At 31.9% G+C, this 23,370-nt stretch overlaps 1 protein-coding gene across 1 annotated transcript; it reads right to left on the bottom strand.

The window, feature by feature from the left end:
• Positions 1-3,562: 3,562 nt before the first annotated feature.
• Positions 3,563-17,827, bottom strand: LOC139512831 (neurogenic differentiation factor 6-A-like). The gene is made up of 2 exons (XM_071300764.1): positions 17,566-17,827; positions 3,563-5,364 (listed from the first exon to the last, which is right to left on the bottom strand). Exon 2 carries the CDS (start codon positions 5,357-5,359, stop codon positions 4,289-4,291), a length of 1,071 nt encoding a protein of 356 aa, XP_071156865.1. The 5' UTR covers positions 5,360-5,364; positions 17,566-17,827; the 3' UTR covers positions 3,563-4,288.
• Positions 17,828-23,370: the final 5,543 nt, after the last annotated feature.

Here is a 23,370-nt window from a genome sequence, read left to right as displayed (position 1 = left end):
GGACCATGACATATTCAGCTCTTTCGATAATTTATCTGATTAAACACCTAATAACGTTACAATCAACATGTGGAAAAAAATCACACTCACGCATATCTTCTTTTTCATGTGTTCCCAAAACTTCAAAGTAACTAATCATGATTAGGGTGACGTTCATGTTTTAGACTGTTGGTGTAAATGCGATTCTATGAGGGTTTTTTTTCGTGTTTAACTTTCAAATGAATTATCTCGAAAGCGCTGACTTGCTCTGAGTCGGAACCATGCGTGCGGGAACAAAAGCTATGCCATTTTTTTGAATTGTTAATATTTTTTTTATCAAAAGTATATATAAACCAGATTGTCAACATTCAACAGGCTGACGCAGACCTTCGCATGGTGGGTGGTGCATTGAAAGCAGGACAAGCGTCACCAGTCAACTCATCCAGTCTCTCTTACTACTATGGAGTTCATGCGTTTCCCTCAGGTTTTAAATCTTTCGTTATTTTTATTTTCTCTTATTGGCCGACATCACAATTTTGTTAACATCAGTAAACTACTACCGCCTTAAATTCATCTGATGTTAGGGACCCAAGAATTCCTTTGCAGCATTGATATATACTCATATATTTGCATCACACCCAAACACGTCTTTTAATGGCCAGAACCATGTTTTCGAAGGGAATACACTTGGCAGTGCAGTGTGTATAAATACGCATTTTTCTTCATATGGACATTATGAAGACTCATGTACAGAGAGTGTCACGATCTTCGTTTGTAAGGAAATATGGGGTCTGCTGGAAGGCAATATGTCTGTATCTATGCAACATACAAATGTACCATTATATCAGCAGTGGAAATGCCTGTCATTTATTCAAGTCACTCCATTGCAGAACTCACCTGTATTATGTTTTATCAATTTTTCAAGTCTTAAAATGCATGTAATATTAGCTACTGAACACAAACATATATCACATAATCAAACTAAAAACATTCTTCTTCATCTCTGTTTCAAATTACACACTTCTGTTTTGAATTTAGATTTTTAAATTTGTAAACTGTGTTCTTGCCTTTATACCTATATAGTACATACAAATGGGTACATACTTGACTATTTCACTAAAACGAGCTAATGATGATCAATTATAGACATACACACTTTATGTATTCGAAGAAAACACTTAATTCTACTGAACAATTAGTTATTTGAATCTTGTGTTTTTGGTCATTTGTATCTCAATTTTGTTTTTTGTATACACATTACCTGAAACTGAAATTGAGAAGATATACAAATAAGTCACCATTGTTGAAACTGTTTGTTTGATCTATATAGAAGTTACTGTCGTTATATGATCTGATTACCCTATTGTATGTGTTGTTCAAAAGAACATAAAGAGAATAGTAAAAACAACAATGCAAGATCTGAAAACATGTATCCACTGCAACAAGCGCATTACAATATTTCTCAACTCGAGACAGTTTAATTTTAATATATAAAGCGCGAGGCTTGCCGAGCTTTTTAAATAATTAAAATTGAACTATTGAGATAGAAGAAATATTGTTATACACGTAATACACGAGTATCAATGGAGGCTTCAGTCTCTTATGAGTTGTATCCTTCCTTTTTACAGATTTGATGAATGTTGTGTTCTTTATATATGGCGACATCAGTCATGGTCCCCTTTTTTCATGACATCACTATAGGAAATTCAGAATAAATCAAGAAAATCTGATGTCAGAATTTAACTCGAGCAATCATTCGCGTCTACTCTGTGTTTTTGTTAGATGTATTTCTTTGTGTATCCATCTGATGAGTTAAACCTTTTGTAAGCTGATTTTTATAGTTCGTTCTTATGTTGAACTGTTACACCACTGTCCCGTGTAAGGTGAGGGTTGAGATCCCACTAACATGTTTAATCCCGCCACAATCTGTATTGATATTTCGTCACAAGTCAGGAGCCTTTAATTCAGTGGTTACCATTTGCTGCTGTGTTACATATTTGTTTTTCGTTCATTTTCGTACATTGATTAGGCTGTTACTTCTCTCGTTAAAATTGATCTACATTTGTCATTTCGGGGCCTTTTATAGCTGACTATGGGCACTGTTGAAGGCCGTACGGTGATCCCTAGTTGTCAATTTCTGTATAATTTAGTCTCTTGTGAAGAGCTGTCTCATTGATGGGCAATCATACCACATCTTCTTTATTATATTTAAACTTAGTAGCTGTCAGTATCATCGAGTACTCTGATCTGTAATAAGGGTCATTTTGTTGGGGGTGTATTGATACGCTGACACGCCCGGTTTGTGTTTTTGTTACTTGGTTGAATCGATCTGGAGAAATTAAGCCCTTTTCAACTGATTCTTCAACTTCGTACTTTACTTGGCCTTTTTAACTTTTTTGGATTCGAGTGTCACTGATGAGTCTTTTGTAGACGAAACGCGCGTTTGGCGTAAATATAAAATTTAATCCTGGTATCTATGATGAGTTTATCATATTGTGAATTCTTATGTTGTACAGTAACTGTTAAACCACTGTCCCAGGTTAGGGACAGGATTTGGTGCCTGCATACTAGTTTAACCCCACATTATGTAGTTGTCAGTCCCAAATCAGGATCATGTAGTCCGTGCAGTGGTTATCGTTGGTTCATTTGCTTTTCGTAGTACTAAATTGTTATATTTTATATTAGGCCGTTTGTTTTCTAAATTGAATTGTTTCATATTTTTCATGCCAAGGCCTTTTAAAGCCGACTATATGGGTTTCTCGTATTGCTGAAGCATGTTCGGTTGACTAAAATTTCTTATATTCACTTTATTTGAACTTTGGTGGATAATTGTCTCGTTGGCTATCATACCACATCTCCTTATTCTTATATATAGGACTTGCAATGAATTCATTTACCAAATATAGTTATCCTATTATTTATAACAAATGAGAAATTCACACGACAAAAAAACCTTTGCATTTGTTTTAAAGCAGTCGTCAAACTATGAAAATAAAGTCAAGAACAATTGACATTTTAAGACAGACGGTAACTGCTTAATGCTGAATCTTGGTAGTATTCCACAATTGAAATGTAAAACTTGATACAAAGAGTTTACGCCACCGGTGCCGGATTGTAAGTCTTATGTCTAGCTTTCTGTAAGTTTCGTCGTAGGCGAGACAGAAAATATCTTCATCATCAGCATATAAATTTAGTTCCAGTTGCTTACTCTAAAAGATAACGCTTCCAATCAGATGCCTCTCGATATTTCCCATAATAAGTAAGGTGGAAAAAATAAGGTTAAATGGAAAAATGTTTGTAGTGTCGCAGCTTTTAGAACTGATATTTGATGTATTTTTATTATTTCCCCCTGCATCATTTTTAACTAGTTATTACTCTTTCATAAAGATTGTTGTTAAACACTTTGTACTATTGTTTTTTGTTAAGTAATACTTCGTAGTATTATGTGTTTGCTCATATTTCGGAACAACTGCCCATTACAGCCTGCTTTTCTCATTGTCTTTTAGAACTTTGATGTAATAGCGGGATAAATTATAAGCTTTTATATACGGAAGAATATTTTTTAATAACCAACTACTTTGATAGTTAGAACATGTAAATTTATTCAATATAATATCAAATACTTATAGCAAAATATACAGATATAAATAAATGTGACTTTGTGACTAGAATTTGTTTGCTGCAAGTTTGACAGGCACAATCGTGATACAAGTACATGTAAATGTTAAAAATGTATAATTAAAACATACATTATAAATGAGAAGGCACATAAAAGTGATTTTATATCAAATATAACACGCGTGATTACAAATAAAAAAATGACAAATGAATAACGAAAATAAGTAGAGTTATTGGCAAGTCGATTTCTATAATTTGATGACATAAAGCCAGATAATGAATATATTCCTAAAATGGTCACAACCGTACATTCTACCAAAATACCAGACCAGACTGTGTCATCCAGACTACACGCAGTGTAATCTTCTGTGTTCTATAATTCTATTAAAAACATCTTCTGATATTTCTATACACTTTTTTTTATCAAAATTGTTCGAAAATTATATAAAAAAAAATTCTATTGCAATCCATCAATGAAGTTAATGCAATTAATTTCTCTGTAAATATGCATATTCTTGCAGAACTCAATGTTTGGAAACAATGACATGAAATTGGACGGCTGGAACTCGTAGTGGCTGTCTTTTCAGTTTTCTTTCATGAATGTTAAAGTAAATGTAAGAAAGATCTAGATAATCAACTTCACTTATGAAATAAATGAAGTAGTAATAAATATTATTTCACTACTGAATACTTAGATAAAAATATTGGACGATGAATTTGTCATGTGACTGTTTGTATCCATTACGATATCTGGTATATCATCCAAGAGGACGTACGAATTGCATTCTGGGACAGCAGTAGAATTGAAAGATGATTGTTGTGTTGTTGGGAGAGCAGCACGAGACATATTACAACTGAAATTGTCTATTACATTATCACAGCGCATGTAGTATGAAGAAGTTACAGCCTCGTACTGAAGAGATGCGTTTGCTGTTTGGGCTTGCAATGGACTAGTATTTCGCATGTTATCAAAACAAATTGGTTGCGAAACGCCTTGTGACGGAACTATTGAATTGTGGACTGGTGACAACGGATAATGAGACAACGGTTGACCATCGTCAAGGTCGTTTGGAATTTGTGGATATTGTCCGTTCTGAGAACAAATCGGAAATGAATTCGAAAACGAAATGTTGTTGCCATTTGGAGAATTAGGATAATCGAAGGAATTGTTATAGTAAAATTGGTATGGTTTTCCAAAGGCAGACTCTGGTAATAGTGTCCTCGGGTTAAGTTGTAGACAACCAGCAACTAAATTCATCGTATTTTGTGATAAACCTTTTGATAACGATTTGGCAAAAGAAATACTGTCCGGTTTTTGTCCTGTTTTTAGAATTTCAGCTAAGGCACTTATGTAATTTCTGGCAAGTCGGAGGGTTTCTATTTTTGATAGTTTTTGAGTTTTTGAGTAACATGGCACATGTTCACGTAAAATATCAAGAGCATCATTCAGTCCGTGCATCCTGTTTCTTTCACGTGTGTTTGCCTTCATTCTTCTCAGACGTAGCTTTGCCAATCTTGCTTTTGTCATCTTTTTCTTTTTTGGTCCCCTTTTCTTTGGTGTTTTCTGCTCGGGACTTCCTTCCTTCGCTTCGTTTTTATTCTTCTTTTTCTTTTGCTTTTCGAGGTCATATTCGTCATTTTCGCTTCCTTCATCTAAATCAGACGAATCATCGTCGTTACCTTCCTCTAGCAAACCTGCAACTTCTAGCTTTTCGAGTTCCTCTATCTCTTTCTCTAAATCTGATATGGACTTACAAGGCATGATTTCTAAAATAAAATAAAAATTCGTTGTTACAAGATATCTGCTTTGACACAGTATTCTATTGTTTATGTTTGCAACTGTTCATTTGTAACAAAGAAAACATAATGGTGTTGTATTTTTTCAAGTGTAAATGATTAATATATGTACTTTAGTCAATTGTCCGAGGTGGCGATGACAGTCTATTCGTATGCAGTTTCTCTTTCTACGCTATCCTTATGAGTAATTTCTTTGTAAAAATTTGCTCAAATATTTTATACTAGAAGGTCTTTTTGATTAAAAAATAAATTTGCTGATGAAATAACCGATACAAAACTTATCACTTTAATCCTGTACTTCTTATTTTCAATTTTTATTGCATGTTGGTAGAAATGGTATAATAAATCATACATGGGTTGTACATGCATTTTAAAAGAAAATTATACTTTCAGTGTTGTAATCTTAAATTTTTCAAGAAATATTTGGAAAACATCACTAACTGTTTTAAACCTTTCAAATGTATGGATAATAGAATCAGGAAACAAAACTTTGTTTCAATGAAATTATTTCTGAAGTACAAACTAAATCCACGAAAAATTAATGATCCCGTATCATTTTGCTAGGATGACCTAAGTATTTTGATTCATAGTCATACAAAGTATTTTAATTCAAAGTCATACTTAGTATTTTGACTCATGGTCATACTAAGTATTTAAATTCATAGTCAAACATCGTAGTTTGATTCAATATGAAAAGAGATGTTTGTACTAATTCAATTCATTTCCTGATTCACGGAATTTGATGATTATAACTTTTGAGTTTTTAGATAAATCAAGTTTTCAAAACAAAATATTTTAAGCTTCCCTTAAGAATTTTTTAAAATTTAAAACAAAACCCTTGCTCCCTTACGTTCAGTTTTGATTTCAAAATCGTTTGATGCATGACAAGGTCTGTTACTTTTTCTTGGATTTTAGTTTAATCAGTGATTAAACGACGATTGTTCATTATTTGACAGATTTTTGTGGAGAAATTTATTCACCGAAAGACATCAAAAATAAAATTAATTGAATGATCATAAATACCCATTTTGTAATTAGCAAGCTCTCAATACCGTGTTTCTTTATTTTGTTCCGGAGATCATTCATCTTTCCGAATACCGTTAACTTTTTATTCAACCATGAATCAATTATCAATCTATAACAGGTCCTATTGAGACTTTCAAAAGAAATTTGACTTCATTAAGACACGGAGCTTTAAATCAAATCATTTCTACGTTTATTGTTAAGCACTTGAGTACGGACCAACACTTCTTTCTGTTTGTTATTCAGAGAGGCCATCTGTTCAGACAGTACCAAATGTGATGTTTGAGCATGCGTAAAGAGGAGTATCGGAAATAACGGTAAATCACGTAGCAATCGTTGTTTACGTAAAGATTCAGATCTGTATTTAATTTTACGCTAAATCCTTTGATAAAATTAAATCGATTTTGACCAAATATGTCAAACAAACACTTCACTATTGTGACGAGGAAGTCAATGACAGTTATAATATTAAACATTTCGTGACATTTACTAAGCTGCTGGTTATATGGTGGCACTGGTCACCTCAGTTTCTTGTTTATATATTTAGTTATTATTATCATTAAAAATGATATTCTGCATCCATGAATTAAATCGTTGGAAAAGGTTTAGCTCCGCTTATTCAATAAGTTTCTTTAAATTAAACGGCGAATCATCAAAAATGTACCAGTACAAATAAAAAAGGAATTATTTATTACTTTTGAAAATAAAAATATAGTCCTGTTCAGTTTCCCTACATATCCTAAATTTCCATGACTACCTAACACCGTTTGTTATATTTTACATAGATTCTACATGTAAAGAACACTGGTCGGGGCTTTAACTATGATTTATGAAATATTAACTTACTTAAACAATAAATAAAACTATATATTCCTATAGTTATACCCTGTTTCTTTCAGCGCGTGGCACGATATAAGTATATATACTTCTGATCATATCTCTGGATAAAAGGTGGGTTTTTTTAATTCGGAAAATTGTATTTTACGAAAAATAAAAAGATAAGATTAAATCTCTCCCTTCTCGGTGAACCCGATTTTGATTCAGTCGTACTAAGCATTATGATACAATTTAGAAAATAAATTTTATTGACCATTCCATGTAACACGTGTGAGAGTTATTATATCCCTTCAGAACGGGTGGTCGTTCTTTGTGGTTAGGTGTTGTGATATTTAGTAATTGATTGCAATAAAAGGTTAACTTCACTTCCTTCCGAAGTTTAGTAGACACATTATATTAAATTTGTAGCTAACCTATTCTTAAAAATTTTTTGAATGGATTATAACACGTGACCTACACGCGACGTCGCGTGTCAAACTAATAAACATTACAAATAGCAATTTTGACGCCTGCTGAATGGCATGTTTTCCCGAAAGATAGATAACGGAAGGACAATTTTGTCAAACAAGTCCACTTAATGTCAACAAATATTTTGCATCAAATGTCTTATCCTTTACATTTTGCAGATTAATAAACTCCTTTGAATTGCAAACATGCCTAATCAAGTGAATAGTTGACTGATGGCACGCGACAAACGATTTAAGAAAACCTTTTTCATATGTTTAAAGATGTCGTTTACAATAGATAATGAAATATTTTATTTCCTTAAATGACATATCTAGTTATGGTTGGCTGCATTTGAATAACACCAACTAAAGGTCAAAATCTCATAAAAATAAGGCAGTTGTGAAAATGACCAATCAACTGTCGCCTGATTTTCAGTGAGGGGATAAAAAATGAAGTACAGGCTTTAAACAAAGTAAATCATAGTTACAATCATAAAGAATATAAATCAATCGATCTATGAGTTTGACTGTCCCTCTGGTATCTTTCGCCCCTCTAGTCTGTGTCATATTGGTCTTTTGTGGATAGTTGTCTCATTGGCAATCATACCACATCTTCTTTTTTATAAGTTAAATCTATTTGGACTGCGTAGAAGCAAAACATCGTACTCACATGAAGTTTTATTTGTAAGAGAAGACAAGCAATTCACATGATGTAATGTTAATTAAATAACATATGAAATCAGAGCTTTAGTATTTCCATCCATATATGACATTTGCAATAGAAAATTACATAGAAGAAAATACAAATTAAAAACTTTCGAAAAAGGAGGGAATTATGCAAAGTATGTGAACGAGTTAAAAAAAAAATAACTATTTTAAAAACATCAATCAAATTCAAATATAGATCTCTGATTTCGTTAGCTCATATGTAGTATAACCAGAGACAGGTATAACGTAGTATAACGAAATCAAGAGATCTTTATTTTAATTAGATTGAATTATACGTAAGTCTAGACGCTACACTGTTTCTGTGTTAAATCACAGGCGCTTGGGTATATGATACAGATGGGTTTTTTTTATTTCTTTGTTGTTGATTAAAATATTCAATTTTCTATATTTATAATACATATATATCGATACTTCTGTGCATGTCTTACTTAGTTTCGAGTGATTTAAACGACCCAGAGAAAATACTCAGTTTTACTATCCATACTGAGAATCACTCGAAACTAGGTAAGACATGCACAGAAGTGATAGATATGTATTATAAATATGGAAAATGGAATATTTTAATCAACAACAGAAATCCAAAAATAAATCTGTATCATATACCCAAGTGCCTGTGTATTAAATCTGTTTTAAGGAATGCTCCTTTTATTAAGTTCCGATCAACTTTGTTAGAGTTTTGGGATACACTGTATGTGTATGAATATGAATATCGTGTATATTTTAAGTTTACCAAATGAAATTGACTCAATATTTGACTACTAAAACCCAGTTATAAATTTAATATAACTAATTGTAACAGAATGTTTTTACATCGACATATGTGACTTTTTTCAAGATGAACAGAAAAGTAGTAGCAAGTCTGCTGCGCGTGAAATTACGTCATAAAACGAGAGAATGATTTGATGAGGATGTTGATTTTTATAAATTGTCCCATCTGTTCATTTTTGTCAACAAACAACATTTATAACAGGCGCTTCAACCGAAAATGAATTATAAAATGATGGAGGAATTAGGTTTTATAATTATTATATAGAATTAAACATTTGATATTAAAATTGAGTAGGGTGATTACAACTGCTATGAATTTAAATGACAAAGAGCAGGTAGTACATATTATAAATCAATTCCTGCTCAGGAGAAATGTTTTCCCATATGTCAGATAATTTGTCGGTTTATAGAGATATAACCTTTATTAATACGATTTACGTTAATATTGAACGCTATTCGGTAAAATGTATCAAAATATCACATTGCATTTAGAGTGACAATATATATTTCATTCTCCGATGAAAATATGTAATCCGTACTGAGCATCAACCGAGCAAAACATGAGATGAATTTAAATTCTGGGAAATTGTCTATTTACTGCTATTATTTATTGTAATTTATATTTAAATTTAAGAGGAATTAATATCAAATAACCCTAGATACAAATTAAAACATTTCGGTTTCATAAATGGGCGTTGTTCATTCATTTAAAATGTAACAAATTTATTTAAAACTTGTAAGTTTATGTCACAGAAAATAATGAAACGATTTAGGGCAGAAGACACATCGGCAATGGGAAGAATGTTATGTCGAATTGTTGACTATTATGAATGTTGAAAAATACTGTTTAGCATATTGTTTATACGCTTTCATGTTAAAATAAATTATAGTATATATTGCATCGATTTTTAGATTTTGAAAACGGGGTGAAATAAAAGTTATGGGGAAATTGGCAACCCCTCTTTAATTAGATAGTAAATGAAACGATCCCAACAAGGACTCCATATGAAGCAACGATTGGTTTTCGCATTATTGCATGTTAAGCGCATGCATTTTGGAACAAAATAAAACTGATTGATTGCTGGGTGCTAAACGTTCAGTGGCAAATAGTTCAGAATATATCAAAGACATCAGCCGCAAACCAATACCATACGAATTAACAGTCTGGAATGTATAAAACATTTGGAATCGATCACAAGTGGTAGTGTTAACATGAATGAATTGTATCGGGTCTGAATGTTTACAACAATATATTTCAAGACCCTCTACACTGTTGCTATTCGTTGAAATCCATTAAGATGTTACAAAATCTTTGTACTCTTTTCCTTTTACGTATATTTATATTGATCATATAGAGACAGAACATGTACGCATAGTGTACAAGATCGAAAATCGTCCATTATAGGAGGCAAAAGAAGAGAAATTTCACGTTTTAAAATGGTGTTATCTCTGTGAAAGATTAAGTCACGGTATACATAGTACCGTCGAACCCTGAATGTCCAGAACAGCCAAATTAATGAACATCCCTTTCCTATGCCGGTGATGAGCCTATAATTAGCAATTCTTCTACACCAAATCAAATGATTCGGGTATGTCTGCATGAAAGTTCTAATAATAATTTAGTTTGACTTAATTTTTCTATGAGGGTGGACTATTTATAAAATATTGACCAATTACCAATGACGGTTCATATGCAATACATCTATTTCTTGGGGTTTTTTCTTTGTTAAAACTTTTATCATTTTATCAGAAGTGAAAGTTTTTTTTTCTTCATGGTAATATCCTCAGGGGAAAGATACAGAGTGGGGAAGGATAAAAGGATTGAATTAAAACGATATCATTGGCAAATGGTTCCTTTGTTTGTATCGATGGACGATCTCTATCAACGAACCTCAAGGGGTATTCATAAAATATTTTGGACTTTGATAATAAATACAATTAATATCCATAAACCAGAGAAAAACTGGAAATTTAACACTTAGTAATGGTAAAATTATCATTGACTATCTTAATATTGTTAAAGGTCCTAGGAGAGATGAATCAACTATTGAGTCATAGCGATGACCTTTTTTCTTCCTCGTTTGTATTAGCTGGCCCAGTGTGCATTGTGCTTCTAAAGTTCAGAAAGACTTTTTCTCTACATTAATTCTTAATCGCGATGATCTCAATTGTACATGTTAACCATAAGAATAATGAGTCATATGATGGAAATTACCCAGTAAATGAAAATGTTGTAGGGTGGATTCATGGGTATACAACAGACACATAAATCTCGATGGACTTTCACGTTATACATTTTTAACGAGTTTGTCTTTACTTTTAGAACTGGCGTTTATTCGCAAAGAATGTGTATCTTAATCATATTTAAGAAACTGTGTGCAAGAGTTGATATATAGGTGATTGCATGGTATGACTATCCATGCAAAAACAAGTTTGTTCCTATTACGATAACGAACCTGCTTCAAAAAATTACAAGACGCAAGTTTCCGGATTATTTTCATCCTTTGTTATCTATTAGGGATTGATTTAACATATATACATTTTCTTTGCATTTTTTGGGGCATTAATTTGATATTTTGGATAAAAACAGGAATATTAAATTAGCATCTTAATTAAAGGCACAATCTATATTTTCCGTCATTCTTTGCGTGCTTAAATCTTTCAACTGTAATTGTATAACGCTTTATTATTAGACCTTTGAGATTTTAAAGTAATTTAGACTTGTTTCGAATTACAACCTTAAGATAAAATAACTGACATTTGACTGATTAAAATGTAAAATATTAACAAAAATTGACTTATTTACAATAAAAATCCGACAATGATCAAAGAAATGAAGCCCGATTCTACGTGACAATTGGTATTATTGTATCAATAATTAATTACAGGTGCTTGTCTAATTCTAATCTCACGAGACCATGTCGTCGACACGAGACCGAACATCTTCTGTCCTCGAGGCACCAGAGGACATAGGTGTTAATCCCAGCATCTGCTTTGATAAAATCTTTGAATTTTTATAAATCTCCTAATACAAACAATCGCCAATGTCATGGATGTTGTTTATTTGGTTGGATGACCATAAAAATGACTACAGTTATACAGGACATTATCGGAAAGGAAATAAAATGACCAATAAATCAGGAATACAGAGCTATGGAGAATTAGTCTTAATTATCCCAATCTTTTTCGTTCTGCAATAAATTAACATTAAAAGATCGTAATAATATGGGTCTACGATGATTGAGAAAACGAAGATTTAAACAAGGGTCTACGTATTTCTTTGTATTCGTTACAGACACACATGTAAATATTTACGTTAAAAATAACTTGGTGCGAACGAGTGGCCTTTTAATAAATAAAAAATAGGGCCTACATTAATGGTCGAATCGTATGTATTACAATTTTCTTGCAGAAGATTAAAAATATATACCCATTTAACAAATATGGTTACAGAGGACATCATAACTTGATGTATTGCTATTGTCACGGTAATTCTTCTATGTCACCTATCTAATATACCCCCATTTTCCAGTGGCAGTCCGAATTTCCGCGACCATCATCCCGGATGGCCTCTATTATTACAAGACCTACCTATAGTATTTATTATTAACTTTAATATTCTCGTCCTGAACATGCATGAAATATTTGCCACTGGGCGTTAAGCAACGAACCATCAATCAGTCAATGTCATTCATCTTAGACATCATAATGTTTAACTAATGCGTGGTTCATATTAGAGAGGACACCACAAAGTATAACCATTGTGTAATCGATATTAGAGAGGACATCATTATCTGGGACTATTATACTAACGTATAATAGTCCCAGCCATTTTGTATAATTTGTATGTAATCTATCTAAGGGAGGACACTATAATATGTATAACCGAGGATTTATATAGTAAAAACTATTGTTTAATCCGTCTTAAAGAGGACACCATAATGTATAACTATTGTGTCATCCATCTTAGAGAGGACACCATAATGTATAACTATTGTTTAATCCATCTTAGAGAGGACACTATAATGCATAACTATTGTTTAATCCGTCTTAGAGAGGACACCATAATGTATAACTATTGTGTCATCCATCTTAGAGAGGACACCATAATGTATAACTATTGTGTCATCCATCTTAGGGAGGACACCATAATGTATAACTATTGTTTAATCCATCTTAGAGAGGACACCATAATGTATAACTATTGTTTAATCCGTCTTAGAGACTCAGAGGACACCATAATGTATAACTATTGTGTAATCCATCTTAGAGAGGACACCATAATGTATAACTATTGTGTCATCCATCTTAGAGAGGACACCATAATGTGTAACTATTGTGTAATCCATCTTAGAGAGGACACCATAATGTATAACTATTGTTTAATCCGTCTTAGAGACTCAGAGGACACCATAATGTATAACTATTGTGTAATCCATCTTAGAGAGGACACCATAATGTATAACTATTGTGTCATCCATCTTAGAGAGGACACCATAATGTATAACTATTGTGTCATCCATCTTAGAGAGGACACCATAATGTATAACTATTGTGTCATCCATCTTAGAGAGGACACCATAATGTATAACTATTGTTTAATCCGTCTTAGAGAGGACACCATAATGTATAACTATTGCGTAATCCATCTTAGAGAGGACACCATAATGTATAACTATTGTGTAATCCATCTTAGAGAGGACACCATAATGTATAACTATTGTGTCATCCGTCTTAGAGAGGACACCATAATGTATAACTATTGTGTCATCCATCTTAGAGAGGACACCATAATGTATAACTATTGTGTCATCCATCTTAGAGAGGACACCATAATGTATAACTATTGTGTCATCCATCTTAGGGAGGACACCATAATGTATAACTATTGTTTAATCCATCTTAGAGAGGACACCATAATGTATAACTATTGTTTAATCCGTCTTAGAGACTCAGAGGACACCATAATGTATAACTATTGTGTAATCCATCTTAGAGAGGACACCATAATGTATAACTATTGTGTCATCCATCTTAGAGAGGACACCATAATGTGTAACTATTGTGTAATCCATCTTAGAGAGGACACCATAATGTATAACTATTGTTTAATCCGTCTTAGAGACTCAGAGGACACCATAATGTATAACTATTGTGTAATCCATCTTAGAGAGGACACCATAATGTATAACTATTGTGTCATCCATCTTAGAGAGGACACCATAATGTATAACTATTGTGTCATCCATCTTAGAGAGGACACCATAATGTATAACTATTGTGTCATCCATCTTAGAGAGGACACCATAATGTATAACTATTGTTTAATCCGTCTTAGAGAGGACACCATAATGTATAACTATTGTGTCATCCATCTTAGAGAGGACACCATAATGTATAACTATTGTGTCATCCATCTTAGAGAGGACACCATAATGTATAACTATTGTGCCATCCATCTTAGAGAGGACACCACCATGTATAACGGTTGTGTCATCCATCTTAGAGAGGACACCATAATGTATAACTATAGTTTAATCCGTCTTAGAGAGGACACCATAATGTATAACTATTGTGTAATCCATCTTAGAGAGGACACCATAATGTATAACTATTGTGTAATCCATCTTAGAGAGGACACCATAATGTATAACTATTGTGTCATCCGTCTTAGAGAGGACACCATAATGTATAACTATTGTGTCATCCATCTTAGAGAGGACACCATAATGTATAACTATTGTGTCATCCATCTTAGAGAGGACACCATAATGTATAATTATTGTACCACCATGTATAACTGTTGTGTAACCCATCTTTATAGTCACCAATAGTCATCTTAGAGCGGACACGATAATGTTTAACCGTTGTTCAGTCCTTAGGAGCCCACAATAATGTATAATCTATGTGTAATACATTTAATATAACAAAAAAATCTGATATTTGCAGAAACTACAACATTGGCGTTTCTAATAAGGAATTTTCTATATTTCAAAATTTTTATTTTTTTTCGTGTATTTGTTTATGTTTCTACTTGAAAAATACGTTAATCAACTTTTTTGAAGATTATGATTTGAACACTCATAAAATCGGATTTAGGTTTTTAGTATATTACAAGGGGGTGTCAGAAAGGTAGAACTTTTTCAAACCCTGTATAATTAAACTAAAGACGACAACGTTAAATTAGCATTTATCTTATCTTAAAACTTAACACAGAAAATTGTTTACTCGTGGGGTATTTCTAGGAAACTTTAAGTTTTTTTACTGGGTTGTTGTCAAAAGTTACTGTCTTTCAAATATATTTAATATATTCTTTAAGAAATTTGACGCTTATTCCAACACTCTCCTAACATTTATCCGTGTAATAGAGAAACAAAAAGAATGTGCAGTCAAAATAACAAATAAGTGACGATTACTGAATGTGTATATTTTATTTAAATTTCTCAATGCTAAAGAATTTATACCAATATTAGAAATGCGTTACATTGTATGTGTTAACAGTGTATAGCATAATAAGAATCATTTACCTCAAATAACGCATATACACAAGTGTATAAAGCTAGGTCAGAAAAGATATATCTAGTAAGAAAAATCTAATTATATTTGCAAATTGATTATGTTCCAATAGTGTTAAAATATATCGTATAAGTTGACTACTTTAAGCATTCTTTCTTGTGGGGCTGTGGTCAATTGAATATGTCATCTGAAGGTCCATTGCAATGAATGGCTGGTTAAAAAATTGCATATAAACATATTATAAATTTAAATTTATGCAAGATTATCTCAAATATATTTCATCAAAATGACCCAACGATAGCCATACATCTGCCCCCTGTAGTTCATTATTCACCTAGAGTCTTAAGGTAGTCGTCATACATGTAATTAAAAGTGGGCAAACCAGGATGACACCAAGCAGGGTTTGGTGTCATCCTGGTTTGCCCACTTTTAATTACATGTATATGTAAACATAGAGGGAATTGTTGTTTTAACAATTATAGTTTATTTCTGAATTATAGTCATATTTTTTACCTTTTATTTTACCTGTAAAATTAAAAAAGAATATTTTATTCTGCTATTAAATCAAGGAAAATGTGCAAAAATTTTCTTTATTTTATATGTACATGTATTTGGTAGGATAATGTATTTTATTAAAAAAAAAATGTGTACTTAAATGAATAAATATTTCAATTTATCAACAAATATTTTTAATTATTGATTGTATTTCTCATCATTTTACATATAGTGCCCTTATTACTGTTTTGTGCTTAATTATTTCCTTATGCAATGCATTTATAAAATTAATTAATTTATTAAATAAAGTTTGCAATAAAAGAGAACTCAGTTTATAAATATATTTCTATCATGAAAATCATTCAGAAACTAATGAACATAAAGACAATTTTATAACTGAATATCATTTTTTAGTTATTTGCTGTATATGTATGTTGAATGAATTGATTGAATTGATATTAAATTTCTGAGAAAAAATATTTGATTTTTTTATTATTTTTCTATACAAAAAAACAACCTGAATATCTAGAAAAACACTTACAAACTATATACCTAAGTTGGAACAGACTATACAATTGTATGCTCATTAAACCTTTTGTTTTTTTTTGTTTTCTTAACTAATAGATAATTGGTAGAATTAAAAGTGGGCAAACCAGGAGTAAACCATCTGCTTCAGCCAGACGGTCAGCATGTTTAAACGATCATAAACTCCGGTTATGGTCATTTCATCTGAGGTTAAGGCTTTCTAATTAATGCCTTCAGACCAATAATCATTGATATCATAAGACCAATAATTAGGGTCGTAAACTTTCAATTACTTATTTAATTATAATATATTGTTGAATATAATTACAACGATCATAAATATTTTTTCTGGCTAATAAATTTTTGTTTGTCATATTAAAATTTAGTTAAAAACACGTCTTTTCTTTTAATCTAAAAGGATAGTTTTCTATATAATAGATGATAATATATTTTTCGTTTTTTAACTTCACATATACTTTTATTTTGAATGATATTTGCATATTTGTCAAAAGAGATAATATAATAATCATGTTTATCTAAATTAATTTATTTTCAATTTATGTAGAAAAAAGACACAAAAAAATACAAAAAAGTGCTGTATATTATAGATAATATCTGTATCCATCTGGAATTTGATGTTTAAATATTTTTTTACCCATTTTTTTTCGTTTATTTTATAAAAATATAATATTATATATAATTTTTTTCCTTATTTGTATTTTTAGACGAAAAGTTTTATTTCGAAATATCAGTTATAATAAAAAGTAACAATTATAAATGATGAGTTAGTTAATGTGATGCTCATTTATACGGATATTAAACTAATACTTACATTTTTTTATTTCTTCTTTTGACTTCGTTCTTTCCTTATCAGGAACAGTGCTGCATATTAAATCCAATTTCTCGGGGAAATACCACTCATACTCTCCTACGAAAAGGTGCGTTCCTTTAGTTGCTTCGGCTGCTACTTTTATCCCATATGTCAACTTTTGCAGTTTATATCTCTCCGCTAACGACACTAATTATTATGCAAATATACATACCACTTCACGAATAGCAATACCCGACCGCAGTACGACCTACGCCATCTGTCTTAAAACTTCTACCGTTATTCCTCCGCGCTGATTGGTTAATCATTTGGGTTCGGACAAATCAAATTGTTTCATACAAAGCAAAAATTCAATACACCACTACACCTCTTATAGAAAAATAAGATCGAGTATTTTTAAGTTTAAGACTAAAAATGAAGAAAAAAAGAACGTATAACTCCGAAATTAATCTGCAGTTTTCACTGCCGTTTAATGAGTTTTTATATCACTTCACCTTTATTGATAAATTCTGTAGCGAAGTGGACATTTGACAATTGATCACAGTCGTCTTGTGCAGTAAGTGTTTTCCGCAACTTATCTTTAAGTTGGCACGCGCCGCAGTGTTGTATCCCGGGTAACAGGATTATAACTTCTTGGATACAAATGTAATTAGAGTGTTTTAAAAGTTTGATTCCGTGTATTGCACCTAGTTATCTAATTTATTATGGTCATTTTACGATCTGGATCGAACAAAAAAGATAAAATATTTTCAAAGCGCTGATTTTGAGGGCTTTTATGCCAATAGTTGTATTAAATTAATTTAGGTTTTTATCACTACTATATGTTTCACCAACGTGGGAGACTATAATAAATGCAATTCCCAGCATAGTGACGTAGATGTTTATCATTTAGAAGCAAATTTTAAAATTGCAGGATTATATGATCTCCTATATCAAATTCATATTTTGCACAAAATGCAATAGATAGTTTATTTTCACAAAAAAAAACATAGTTTATTCTCACACAAAAAAAAACATGCAAGTATAAGGGTTACAGAGAAGTTAAAAACATATTAAATACTATTAAATTAAAAAATATATTAAAAAAAATAGTTAAAAATAAATAAAAATATGATCATATGCACACGCAAGCACACACAAGTAACGTAAACAATCATGTTTATAAGACATAGTTTTAAGAGTTTGAGTTGGTTGAAATGATGGTTGAGAAGAAGGAGCAATTTTACTGTTGATACATCTTATGAAATTGCAAAGCTGTCTGAGTGTCTTTGGTTTTTTGTAGTTGAACAGTGTGAATTTTATCACATCCTGCTTATTATTTTATTTGGTATCAATATTTTTCTTTTATCTTTTAAAGCTGGGCAAAAAAAAATAAAGTGATATTCGTCTCCGATATCTCCATTCTGGCATATATATATATATAGAACACTTTCTTTCAATTCTGTCAATATAATACCATCCCCCTTTTAATGGGAGTGAATGATTTGAAGTTCAGAAATTCCAAAGTGTATAGATATCTCAGTCATTGTCAATTTCAAAATATTTTTCAAATTCCCAATTTTCCGCGAAAAGCCTGTAAGCAGTGCATTAAGCAGAGTTTTGTTAGCCGAGTTCCAAATTTGTTTTAACTGGTCAATCAATCGAAATTTGAAACTAAATTATTTTGTTAGGTTGGTATTTTGCACATGAAACAGGTTTAGTGAAAACAACACTAAACCTATTTCATAAATAGGTTTGAGAATTCAACATTGTCCAACATGGTTTTGATGTTCTTTATCCGGCCATACAATATCATCGTTGCATGTATGATACTGAAAATATGCATATTTATATAAAATGGATGATAACTTATTTTCATCTACGATTCGAAAAAATCAAAATTCCATGTATATATATATATAAAGTATGTATAGTTTTATGCCCAAGACAAAAAATAGAAAGGAATGCAAACAAAAGTATACGGAGATGTAGTCCAAATAATTATGACGTCTTGAAAGACTATTATATTTATTTATTTTTTAGGCCTTTTTAATTCAAAATAATTATGACGTCTTGAAAGGCTATTATATTTTTTTTCTTTGGCGCCTTTTTTTTTAGGCGTCAAAGAAAAAAAATATAATAGCCTTTCAAGACGTCATAATTATTTGAACTAACGGAGATGTTGTACGATTTATAATGAGAAAACTATAAATAAAAAAAAGAAGAAAGAATATGTGAACAATAACGTACTGGTCATAGAACGGCCTTCGTTAATGAGTAAAACAATAAAAAGCTATACAGGCCCCGGTATGAGAAATAAACAACTCAAAAGAAAGCAATCATCGGGTAGAAATATTACAACAAAAACGAAAAACGAAGATAGCACACAAGAACAGCGTCAACCACTGCACGGATTATAGGCTTCTGGCAACGTACAGACACAAAAAGATTTATACGACGCTCAGCATTTTCTAAGCGCTCAGCCGTCTTATTCTTATTCACAAAAGTAATCAATAGTGTAAAATCAGTATACGTTAATTTGACAAAGCACATTTAGTACTAAGCATTTAAAAAATAACTATTTTACAAATTTAAAAGTCCAATGTCTTGTAAACCCGAACTAATTCGTCAACCTCGAACGGATTTAGCGTAAAGGCAGTCGGAGAATAGCATGAACTTGTGCATAGCCAAATAAGTACCAACAGGACATAGAGAGTGAGTTGGGAACTACAAATCGAAGAAGGCGCAAACGCAATATCACACACACACAGTCCATAAACGGAAAATTTATAAAAGATAATAAAACATCGTCGCTTTTATATTGACTTTAAAAGTTTTAGCTGAAGTTGTATACATCTGCAAGCTAATTTTTTTCCAAATGTTTTTATAGTCGTTTTAATGTTGTAGTTGCCTTTGTTTGTTTTTTGGTTGGGACGGGATTAATAAAATAACAGCTTTAGATTAGTCTACAAAAGTCACGACATAACTCTTTTATAAATGAACACCGCTTGCAGAATTGAAGTATACATGTCAGTATCAACTATAGAGAGAAAGAATATTTGAAACTACACACTGTTAAATAAGTCTCGTTTATACCTTATTGCTACTGATAATTGTATCTTTCTTATTTAGACTACTGTATCGGATAGGTTGATAACGTACAGCTTTTGTCTCCTGGCAATAACATTGTCGTCTGGTATTCCGGAACGTGAGTGGCACGCGCAGCTAACTGTAAATGTCACTACGTATCGATTGCGCGTGTCAATGGAGTAGTAACTGATAAGAAGTTTTATTTACATTAATCTAAAGCGTTAAATTAAAGACACTTTACGGATTTAATATGATTGTTTTATCTTCGAGCAGTATACAATATCACATTATATGATCATATAGGTGTTAATATCGAAATTATATACACTAATAACTAAGATTATACATATGTTTTAGCAAATCGAATTATATTTTTAAGGACTTGCACAGGATTCAATTTGTAAGTCTTAGCCAAAGCAATGACGTAATGAAAGATTCATGATTTTTTTTCTCGAAATAAACATTTAAGTCATTTTATACAGATCATTGCGAGACTCAATGAAAATGTTTAGTGCAAAGTAGACATTCAAATTTGTGGGGATTTTTTTTTTTTTGATAATACATCCGTACGAATGAATTACTTTAAAACATTTTTTTTAGATTAAAAAAAAACGGGACAGTATAAATTGTTGCACTCAACCGCGATGGTCACGCTTAGAAACGATGGTTTGACGATGAAGTGCGTTAGGGAGCTACCATTTGATTTTTATGGGGGGGGGGGGGGGGGGTGCTAGGATGAAAAATTTTGTCCTGCATTTTTTTTAGTTGTAATCTCTGTCCTGCCTTTTTATTTTTCACTCCATTCGGTCCTGCATTTTTTTTTATTAGTTTGTCTTGACTTTTTTTCATAAATTGTCATCCTGACTTTTAATTTGCAAAGTGTCTCATCCTGCCTTTTTTTTTACTCAGAACTCCTGTCCTGCCTATTTTTTCAAATTTCATCCTAGCCCCCCCCCCCCCCCCCCCCCCCCCCCCCCCCCCCCCGCCATAAAAATCAAATGGTAGCTCCCTTATTGATCACGCTGAGGTGCGATGGTGGCTTTGTGATGCTATCTTGTTGACAGCTAGGACGAAGTGCGATGGTAGTAACGCTCTTTAGCGAGGGTCTACATGGTCTACACAATCTACATTTGCAATGTTTTTCATGTCGATGTAGAAGTTAATACGAATATTGAGTCAGATTTAAAGGTTTGTAGGTTGATAAGGGGCTTAAAAACTTTTATTACTACACGAAACGGGGAGATATTTTGGGTGGATACGGGAAAGTCAACCTTCAGCATCCTAATTAGCCATGACGGCCATCTTGGTTGGTTAGCCGGGTCATCGGACACATTTTTAAACTAGTAACCATAATGATGATTGTGGCCCAGTTTGGTTAAACTTGGCCTAGTAGTTTCAGAGGAGAAGATTTTTGTAAAAGTTAACAGACGACGACGGGGACGACGGTCGACGGACGCCGAATGACTAGAAAAGCTCACTTTGTCCATTGATCCAGGTGAGCTAAAAAAAAATATTATATATAGTGGCTGAGAGAAGTCAGTAAACCATCACTTGTATGAAATGTTCGCTGCTTTTGATTGAATTTACGAACGGGAAAACAAAATGCCATATCATTCGGTCACTATATCAGAGTTTATAATTGCAATTCTTTATCTATGTGACAACATTAAGATACATATATTTAGTCATTCCACGGTGACACAGATTGATCTTCATAGGATATTGTTTTCTGTGATTAGTTTTGCTAAGTAACACTTCCTTATCAATAACTAAACACTGATGATATAAATATTTTAGATAAAGAGAAATTATCAACATTCACTTGAATGAATTATATATTTGAATATTTCAAAGGTGACAATATATTGTGTAAGTATAATTATATTAAAGGGAAACTTCGGGAAAAAATGAAAAATTGATATTATGTTCATTATTTATAAAAAAAAAAAAGAAGCACCAATTCATAAATATTAAAGTTTTATTCTGCTAGATAAAAGATCACCATCGAATTTAGAGTATCAAGTTCAGTTTGTTATTGTTTAGAAAATGATTCTGTGAAATTTTACAGAATTCAATCTGCAAACTATTAATTTTCATTTTGAATTTTGAATTGACAGGGACATACAATGCTGTTGTACTATTTGTCTCTCTGTAAAAGTCCATGCTGATTCTGTATCTAAAAAACCCAGCCGGATACTTTTATATTCCAATAAAGCTAACATGTATCTGCTCCACGAGTATTTATTGAAACCAAAACTTTAAACTGTTGACTTAAATCTTAGCGCTATCATCTATTTACTAATTGATAAAAGATAAACAAAAAACAACACATTTTAAAAAAAATAAAACAATTTATGCAAGAAACATTACAATTCGTTTCTGATTCCTTTAATACAAACTGATAATAGAATGGAAAACGAAAGCTTTGTATTGCCTAGAATCGCCACAAGCACGATTTCTGTATTACCTGAGTGGTAGCTTCAAACCCACCACTTTTCTCACCATTTATATATTTTGTGTTTGGCGCAAGGATAGCCAAAAGACAATGACCCATAAATTCCAGTATAAATGGTTCCGGGTCAGTGCCAGTTGGAGAGATTGTTGTGTTTTTTAGATTCCAGTATTTGCCATTGTCGCCTTTGATGTAATAGACTCCTTTGTCACCATGTTCCAGCTCCAATACTTCGTACATTGATTTGTTACACGAGTAGACTGGTTCCTTCGAAGACGACGACTTCT

This window comes from Mytilus edulis, chromosome 2 (assembly GCF_963676685.1).
Source record: "Mytilus edulis chromosome 2, xbMytEdul2.2, whole genome shotgun sequence".
In the NCBI taxonomy this organism is placed as follows: domain Eukaryota; kingdom Metazoa; phylum Mollusca; class Bivalvia; order Mytilida; family Mytilidae; genus Mytilus; species Mytilus edulis.
The sequence above is the reverse complement of the archived record's forward strand: the minus strand, read 5'-3'. Positions and strand labels throughout refer to the sequence as shown.